The 8,726-nt window shown below is 27.6% G+C and overlaps 3 protein-coding genes across 7 annotated transcripts; 2 read left to right on the top strand and 1 right to left on the bottom strand.

Annotated features, from left to right (window-relative positions):
• Window positions 1-610: 610 nt before the first annotated feature.
• LOC122847522 (60S ribosomal protein L30-like) lies at window positions 611-1,524 on the top strand. Its single transcript, XM_044145274.1, has 4 exons — window positions 611-679; window positions 781-837; window positions 973-1,118; window positions 1,263-1,524. The coding sequence occupies exons 2-4, from the start codon at window positions 817-819 to the stop codon at window positions 1,438-1,440; spliced, it is 345 nt and encodes a 114-aa protein (XP_044001209.1). The 5' UTR covers window positions 611-679; window positions 781-816; the 3' UTR covers window positions 1,441-1,524.
• A 632-nt stretch (window positions 1,525-2,156) lies between these two features.
• Window positions 2,157-4,538, top strand: LOC122847509 (T-complex protein 1 subunit beta). Its single transcript, XM_044145252.1, has 3 exons — window positions 2,157-2,270; window positions 2,683-2,992; window positions 3,068-4,538. Exons 1-3 carry the CDS (start codon window positions 2,268-2,270, stop codon window positions 4,357-4,359), a joined length of 1,605 nt encoding a protein of 534 aa, XP_044001187.1. The 5' UTR covers window positions 2,157-2,267; the 3' UTR covers window positions 4,360-4,538.
• Window positions 4,539-4,661: 123 nt separating this feature from the next.
• LOC122847515 (NADH-cytochrome b5 reductase 2) lies at window positions 4,662-7,174 on the bottom strand. 5 transcript variants are annotated; one of them, XM_044145265.1, is made up of 6 exons: window positions 7,023-7,061; window positions 6,563-6,911; window positions 6,203-6,321; window positions 5,628-5,957; window positions 5,363-5,551; window positions 4,818-5,266 (listed from the first exon to the last, which is right to left on the bottom strand). In XM_044145265.1, the coding sequence occupies exons 3-6, from the start codon at window positions 6,221-6,223 to the stop codon at window positions 4,883-4,885; spliced, it is 924 nt and encodes a 307-aa protein (XP_044001200.1). In that variant the 5' UTR covers window positions 6,224-6,321; window positions 6,563-6,911; window positions 7,023-7,061; the 3' UTR covers window positions 4,818-4,882. The 5 variants fall into 5 exon arrangements, with proteins under 5 accessions (XP_044001199.1, XP_044001202.1, XP_044001200.1 ...); XM_044145266.1 differs by having other exon boundaries at window positions 6,203-6,249; XM_044145264.1 differs by lacking the exon at window positions 6,203-6,321 and having other exon boundaries at window positions 4,662-5,266; window positions 7,023-7,174.
• Window positions 7,175-8,726: the final 1,552 nt, after the last annotated feature.

The following is an 8,726-nucleotide window of genomic DNA, read 5'->3' as shown; positions in this document are numbered from 1 at the left end:
TATGTGGCGCTGGTATCAATGGTTGTTTTTTTTTTTTCTATCTCTCTCTCTCTTCTTTTGATGGCGAGTTTTAAAATTTATCGAAACGAAATTATTTGTTTGAGTTTCTTTTTCGTATGCAATCATTGGAAAATTATTTTTTTTAAATACACTTTGAGATAAAGAAAATAAATATAGTTCAAAGATAATATTTTAATTTAAATTGAAAATTTGAGAATGACTTGAATGAGTTTTCGAAATTAATGTGTTTGGAAAATTGCTGAAAATAAATTATTTAAATTGTTTTTAAATTGGAAAATTATATTAATTTTTCTTTTAATAATTTTTAAAATTTGTAATTAAGTATTTAATAAAGCATGATTTTAGTGTATTGTATGTCAAATATGCTTTAGCTCTTGTGGGAATTGAAAGAGACAATTTAATTTTTTCATCTGACTTTTTTATGATGATGTTATAGTATCATATATAATTTTTGGAAAAGAAAATATATATTTTCAATATTTTTTATTTTTAAATTGTGTCACAAAGAGAATATATTACTAACGCTATCCATTGACAGAAAAAAAAAAATATTCAAATCATCCTGCCGGCAAAACTCTCAACTGCTCTCAACTCATCCTCCATCTTGCTCCGGCCACTTACGCCGTGTTTTCATCTTTTCGTCGGTGTCGTGATAGAGGTGAGACGCTTATTAATTTATAAATCAATTTTTTTTTTTTTTTTTATCCATATTTTATTATTTATATAAATTATTATAATTTATATTTATTATTGTTGCAGTGTTAAACAGTCACAAGACAACAAAAACCCATTACAATGGTTGCTCCAAAGAAACAGGTAATTAAAATTTTATTTTTTGTGAAACACACGTGGTATTGTGCTAACCTCAACCTGTTAATTATTTTTTTTTAATTAATTAATTATTTAAATAATGTATATTAATGTGATTGTTATTGTTTGTATATATTATAGAAAAAGGCTATGGAGAGCATCAACTCCAAACTTGCTTTGGTTATGAAATCAGGCAAATACGTATTGGGATACAAGCAAACCTTGAAATCTCTTCGTCAAGGAAAAGCTAAGCTTGTCATCATTGCCAACAACACACCTCCACTAAGGTAAGACTGAGATGCAAAAATCTTTATTTATTTAATTATTTATATGAAAATATAAGGATGCTTGTGGTGTTGTCTCTGGGAGGGAACAACTTTATTGTGGATTAATGAATAAATTAATGACATTTTGTTTAATTTTAATTTCAGAAAATCAGAGATTGAATACTACGCTTTGTTGGCCAAAACTGGAGTTCATTTTTACACTGGTAACAATATTGAATTGGGTACAGCTTGTGGTAAATACTTCCGTTGTTGCACACTCTCAATCACAGATCCTGGTAACTCAGACATCATCAAGTCAATGCCAACTGCTGAACAAGCATAAACATATTTTCTCATTTATTTTATGTAACAGCTTGATTACCAATACGTTATTTTTTTTTTTAATAATAAAGAGAAAATAAATTTATTAACTTGATTTTGTTATTGATTTTTTTTCATAAATTTTTAGATAATTTTTTACCTTTTTAGTTTTATTGATTAGGCAACAACAACAATTACAGTTGGAACATAAAAACAACAATGTTTATTGATGATAATATTTCATCAACAACAATAATTACAGTTGGAAATATTTTTATCAATTAATTACATATTGCAATTTAACAATTTGTACAATTGCTGATTCAAATAACAAATCAAAATAATTCTATGATCATTATTAAAAATGTTATAATTTTTTTTCTCATGACCCAATCAAATATTATTATTTATATTATTAATTTTATTCAACATGATAAACCATGACCAACGCAATAATATTTAAAAGGAATGAAAACAAAAACTGGTATCATAAAATTTATTGTGTGAAATTGTTTTAATGTTTTATTTATTCATTGATTAATTATTTATCAAAAACAAAAACTACCAGATAAATTATGGTATAATTAAATTCTAATGAGATAAAAAAAGATGCTGTTTATTTAATATTAACAATATAATTCATAATACTCATAAATCATAATGTACCATTCGGGATTTTTCACCATACAAGGACTTGAAAAAATTTTTTGTAAAAATGACGTGATCGCAGTACATGTCGCCATCACAACGCACTGACTGTTGCTTTGGCTGATTATCTTTTTTCCCGGTTTAACAAAAGACCAACCTTTTTTAACATTGTTATTTGTTTGTCAAGATCCCGGCTTAAAAATGGTAATATTAATTAAATTATATATTTATAATAATTATTAAATTATTTATTGATTATGGTGACTTTTTTTTTATTGTTTAAACTAATATCAAAGCTCATTGAGTAAACAAAAATAAGACATGTCATTTGTGAATTTTGTCATGTGAAATTTAAAACCGCACCTTCATGATATTAATAAATTTTAAGTTAAAACATTATTAACTTTAAAATTAATTTATAAATATTTTATATACCTATTTTATTTTATTACGTTTATTTTTATGTATTTTAAAATGTATTCTGTATTTTCATGACTCTTGAATACATTATTGTTATTACTATTATTATGATAGTGCTAATGTTGTCATTGACTGATGTTTTTGGAGTCAGACTTGATTGTGATCCATTTAATTTATGAATTTTAATTATTTTCAGATGTCCTTAAATCCTGTGAGGGTATTGAACCGTGAGGCAGAAGAGGAAAAAGCTGAAATTGCTCGTTTGAGTCTTTTTGTTGGTGCAATTGCCATTGGAGAATTGGTAAAATCAACTTTAGGCCCAAAAGGCATGGACAAGATCCTAGTTGCTCATGGTAGAAGTGCTGGTCAAGTTGAAGTAACCAATGATGGTGCAACTATTCTCAAGAGTATTGGAGTTGATAATCCAGCAGCTAAAATTCTTGTAAATATGTCTAAAGTTCAAGATGATGAAGTTGGTGATGGTACCACATCAGTCACAGTCTTTGGTAAATATTCACTTGATGATTATCTTCAGCTCTGAATATGACCCTGTATTGACCATGTTTTTTTTATTATTTTAGCCTCAGAATTATTGAAAGAAGCTGAAAAATTAATTGAACAAAAAATTCATCCACAAACAATAATTGAGGGCTGGCGTGTTGCACAAGATGTTGCTAAAAATGCTCTTCAAAATGCAACATCTGACAATTCAGCAGATTCAGAACGTTTTCGTGAGGATCTCATGAATATTGCACGTACAACATTGAGCTCAAAGATTCTTTCACAACACAAAGAACATTTTAGTAAACTTGCAGTTGATGCAGTCCTTCGTCTTAAAGGCTCTGGCAATTTATCTGCCATACAGATCATCAAGAAAAGAGGAGCAACTCTTGCTGATTCTTTCTTAGATACTGGATTTTTACTAGACAAAAAACCAGGTGTTCATCAGCCACAAAAAATAACTGATGCTAAAATATTAATTGCAAATACTCCAATGGACACAGATAAAATTAAAGTATTTGGTTCAAGAGTACGAGTTGACTCAATGGCCAAAATTGCTGAACTTGAAACTGCTGAAAAAGAAAAAATGAAAGACAAAGTTGATAAAATTGTAAAACATGGTTGCAATGTCTTTATCAACAGACAATTGATTTATAATTATCCAGAACAATTGTTTGCTGATGCAAATGTCATGGCAATTGAACATGCTGACTTTGATGGAATTGAAAGACTTGCTCTTGTAACTGGAGGTGAAATTGTCAGTACATTTGATCGACCTGAACTTGTCAAACTTGGCAAATGTGAATCAATTGAACAAATAATGATTGGAGAAGATACTATTTTACGTTTCTCCGGAGTTCCATTGGGAGAGGCATGTACAATTGTTATTCGTGGAGCAACACAACAAATCTTGGATGAAGCTGAACGATCAATTCATGATGCTCTTTGTGTTCTTGCTGCAACTGTTAAAGAATCACGAATTGTTTATGGTGGTGGATGTAGTGAAATGATAATGGCTGTTGCAGTAATGAAAACAGCAGCAGCAACTGCTGGAAAAGAGGCTGTTGCCATGGAAGCATTTGCCAGAGCACTCCAACAATTACCAACAGTTATTGCTGACAATGCTGGATATGATTCAGCTCAACTTGTCAGTGAACTCAGAGCTGCTCATTATTCTGGAAATAACAGTGCTGGTTTAGACATGGAAGCTGGTAAAATTGGCTGCATGAAAAATCTTGGCATCACTGAATCATGGGCAGTTAAACGACAAGTTCTTCTTAGTGCTGCTGAAGCAGCAGAAATGATTCTTCGTGTTGATGACATTCTTCGATCAGCTCCACGTAAACGCACTCAAGATCGTGGACATTGTTAAATAATTATTCTTTATTAGCCATTTGTCCAATGGTCCATTGATTATTGCCTTATGAAAGATCAACATCACTATAATTCACTGATAAGTTATGGAATTAAAAGCTAAATAATTACCTCGTAATTTCTTTTTATAAAAATTTCATAAGATTTTCATTAATAAATATATTTTAAATTCATTAATTATTTCTCATTAAACAATATTGTTTTGTGATTGTATTTTTTAATAATAAAGATGAAAATTTTTCATCTTAAATTAACAATAATTAGGATAAGATCAAAATAAATTAACAACAAACAAAAATAATTAATCTATACCTTCAATTTATTTAACAATAATTCAAAGAGTTTTAACATTAATAATAAATGCTTAAACTGTACATTTTTAAAAATTTTTCCTATTTATTTACACAATATATTTAAAAAGAAAAATATTGATTAAAAAATGATAATGTCATTTTGATTGCGTAATTGGAATAAATTTTTTATTTTAATATTACTTGAAAGAAAAAAAAAAATAATAATAATTAATAAGCAAATCTGAGTTTAGGATCATATTCAAGTTTGTCAAGACTTGGTGTACAAGCAAAGTTGATCATTGGTGGTGGTCCACACATGAGAACAATTGTATCATCACCTGGTGGATACATGTGTTCTTTAATAATATCAGCATTGACAAAACCAGTTGAATATTTCCATGACTCAGTACTTCTATCAATAGTATACCAATATTTAAATTGATCTGGATATTTTTTAGCAAGTTCTTCAATTTCATCACGAAGATAAAGATCCTCTTCTGTTTGACTTGCAAATAAAAGTGATACTTTTGTATGATCCTCTGGATCTCTAGCAATTTGACGAACAAGTTGAAGCATTGGTGTGATTCCAGTGCCACCAGCAATCATAACAACCTAGATTAAATATATTTATTAATGTTATTATTATTTTTTTTGATATATCAATAGCTTCATTGATAAATTAAATGTTGGAAAATAATATTTACGTACTTTTTTAACATCATATTCACTTGGTGGTGGTTTTCTCAACAATTTAATAGTAAAAGCACCTTTTCCTTTGTATACAAGACGTCCTGAAGGTCCCTTGAATGCAATTGTATCTCCAATTTTCATGTTTTCAAGATACTGAGTTATTTTTCCACCCTCTGGGAATTTTGGATGTACTTCTTTAAAGTAAACCTGTTAATTATTAATTATTTTTGTTGAATTAAAATCATTTAGATAAAGTAAATTATTCTGTTTTAATGAAACTTACTTTAATAAGTAAATCAACAAAACCATGATCTTCATCACTTGATATTGGTGTGTATGCACGAATAACAAGTTCATCATTAATTGTGGCTATCAAATGAACATGCTGACCAACTGGTAGACCAAGTACATGTTCTGGTGTTGGTAAACCAAATCTAAATCTTCTTGTATCTGAACTAATAATCTCTTTTTCAATCAAAGGCAATTGATACTTGACTGTTGGATCTTCCAGAAGAACTGGTGTCTTCCTCTTGCTTTTTTTCCATGATAAATAATATTTAACAGCAGCTCCAACAGTTATTATTGTTCCAACTGCTGCAAGAACAGTCACCAGCTATAAAAAATAAAAAACTCGTTTAATTATTTAAACAGAATTTTGTTCATTTAAATAAACATTTGTTTAAGCATAATTAGAAAGCAACAAAATAACCTCAAAATTATTTTAACAAACAATTATTATTAATAAAAAATAACTTCAAATGAAAAATCAAAAAACAACACTTGAAAATATATTAAAAAATTATTTTTATAATTAGGTTTTTTAAATAGTTAATTGGTAAATAATTTTTTATATTTTACCCTTTCCCGAGAGGTGAACATGATAATGCTGACCAGGTGATATCAATCTGCGCACGTGAAAATATATTCCAATTTATTCGCGATTTTTCACACGTTCAAATGAGCTCAAGGTCTTTAAACTTTTACCACATTTAATAATTTATCAGTATGATCAATCAATCAAACAAGTATATAATAATATAAATTTTATGAGGTATAAAAAAAATGATGATGTGTAGACTCGTTAAAGTTATAAAAAAATTATTAAAATAATCATGGTAATTTATAGAAATGATGAAGTACAGAGTGTTTTATTTTTGGAGCATCTAGGCACATCTTGAAATAAACATAATAAATATATAAATTAAATATTAAAAATACCCCAGAATTATTAGCTTCTTGATCCATGGTGTTGCTTGTTTTAATGTTGATGAATCTTGATGATACTTGTTGTCAGTTGACTCTCGGTATTGTTTTGATAATTTTGATCATTCAATAATCGACTTTGTACCACTTTGTGCTGGCTTATCTCATTTTATTTTTTTTTTTCTTTTGATTATTATTTGTTATATAAAATATATACCTATCTAAATGACCAACAATCCAAGATGTTTGATGAGTTGGAGAATATTTAATGACTTAGTTATTATTTAATTTTTTATTGACAGTTTAGTTTTTTTATCTTTTCATCAGCATTATTAATTGACTCACAAGCATCACGCTATTTTTCCTAGAAAAATAAAAAACACAAAATTATATATTCATAAACAATAAATTTACAAGGTCATTGTTGATAATTTATAATTATTATTATTCAATAAATAATATATTTTGTTTATACTTTTTATGTCATTGGTTTATCATGATTATTTTTTTGTTTAAAATAATTTAATTTTATTGACAAATTATTTCCTTAAAATTAATGATTATTAATTAAGCTAAGCTGTTGTATTATTCATTACAACAATTAGTCATTTTTGCATTAATTATTATATAATTTATTTAAATATAAACAATTGATTTACAAATTCAACAAAATCGGTAATATCGAAATTTTTATTACCAACTTGATGACTCATGTCGGTATAATCATTTTTTTATTTTTTTTTATTCGGCAGCACTCGGTCTACTTCGTTTATTTTTTTGAATTACGTGTGTTGCGTGTGTTGGCTTGAGGAAACACAGGAACTCTGATCCAGACTGGTCCAGACATATCCAGATCCAGACATTCAGTAGTGCAGGTACTTTTTACATTTTCACTAAGCTTTTAAAATCTGTTTTAGGTTATTAATAGTTCATCGATTATAATATATTTGTTTTTTTTTTTAGATAAACTAACAATAAAATATGGATCAGACTAATCCAAGTGATCAGATGGATATGGAAATTGATTTAAGTCCAGCCGAATGGCTTGAAAAAATCATACAAATTGAGGAAGAAGAAGTAAGTTTTGAATCAAGTGAATAGTTATATATACAATCAAGTTTTAATCATTATTATTGATATTATTGATCAAGTGTTAAATAATAAATTAATTTTTTTTCTTATATAGCGCGTTACACCACGATACAGATTAAAAAGCCGATTTGAACTTTATCTGTCTGGCTATGGTAATAAATTTAGTGATAAATATGTTCCTTTTTCTGGCTGTAATCATAATTCATCTTGTCCTGTAACTTATGACTCTGACGACGACGACGATGATGATTATTATGATAGTAACGATGAAGATGACGACTTTGGTGAATTCAGAAATTTCAATATTTACATGAAGTATGATAAAAATAGAAAAAAACTTGATTCAAATGATATGCGTCTGATTCGCTTGGCTCCTTTATTAGTTAGTCAACCACAACTCAAAAAAAGTAAGAAAATAACAACACTATATTTTTCAGTAAAAATAAAATACTAATGATAATATATTCAATTAAATTTTCAGTATGCGAAAAAATAGATAACGAATTTCTTAGTTCATGCTTTGAAACATATTCATCAGATAATGATGATCGAAATCATCCGGATGAATATTATCATGAAAAATTCAATGAGATAGAATACTTGACTAATTTTTGGGGATCTCATTTGAAAACTCTATATATAACCGATTATCCTTTTTCTCGATTAATGCCATTAATTAAAAACACTTGTCCAAATATTGAGGATCTTACTCTGAGTTTGGAAAAAATAAAAAGTGCAGATTTTGAAAATGCTTTTTCTAGTATGTCTCATTTTAAGAGTTTGCGCATTCATTGGAAATGTGAAGATTCAATTATACCAGATACTTTAATCAACTCATTGGAACAAGTTGTTGAAACATTGGAATACATGAATTTTACATGTTTTTATAATGTTTCAAATAAACCTTTTTTGCCAGATTCACTGGCTTTGGTAAATTTAAACTTTTAATATAAATATTATACTACTCAATAAAAATTTTCATTTAATTTTTGATAAATTATTTATTTATTTTTCAGGTATTTCCTCGATTAATCGCTTTAAAAAATTTACATATAGGTGATTTTCAACTGAATCAACCAATGATCCA

Source organism: Aphidius gifuensis, linkage group LG1 (genome assembly GCF_014905175.1).
Source record: "Aphidius gifuensis isolate YNYX2018 linkage group LG1, ASM1490517v1, whole genome shotgun sequence".
Taxonomy (NCBI): Eukaryota; Metazoa; Arthropoda; class Insecta; order Hymenoptera; family Braconidae; genus Aphidius; species Aphidius gifuensis.
Note: the sequence above shows the minus strand (reverse complement) of the source record. Positions and strands in the feature narration are given on the sequence as shown.

What these genes read in the sequence shown, in the direction of transcription:
- LOC122847522 (XM_044145274.1), top strand. Translation starts at nt 817, where the DNA reads ATGGTTGCTCCAAAGAAACAG. An exon ending in TGGTTGCTCCAAAGAAACAG is followed by an intron (nt 838 to 972) that starts GTAATTAAAATT and finishes TATATATTATAG; the next exon opens with AAAAAGGCTATGGAGAGCAT. An exon ending in AACAACACACCTCCACTAAG is followed by an intron (nt 1,119 to 1,262) that starts GTAAGACTGAGA and finishes TTTTAATTTCAG; the next exon opens with AAAATCAGAGATTGAATACT.
- LOC122847509 (XM_044145252.1), top strand. An exon ending in CACATCAGTCACAGTCTTTG is followed by an intron (nt 2,993 to 3,067) that starts GTAAATATTCAC and finishes TTATTATTTTAG; the next exon opens with CCTCAGAATTATTGAAAGAA.
- LOC122847515 (XM_044145264.1), bottom strand. Translation starts at nt 6,589, where the DNA reads ATGGATCAAGAAGCTAATAATTCTGGG. An exon ending in TTGTTGATTTACTTATTAAA is followed by an intron (nt 5,552 to 5,627) that starts GTAAGTTTCATT and finishes AATAATTAACAG; the next exon opens with GTTTACTTTAAAGAAGTACA. An exon ending in GTGAATATGATGTTAAAAAA is followed by an intron (nt 5,267 to 5,362) that starts GTACGTAAATAT and finishes TATTTAATCTAG; the next exon opens with GTTGTTATGATTGCTGGTGG.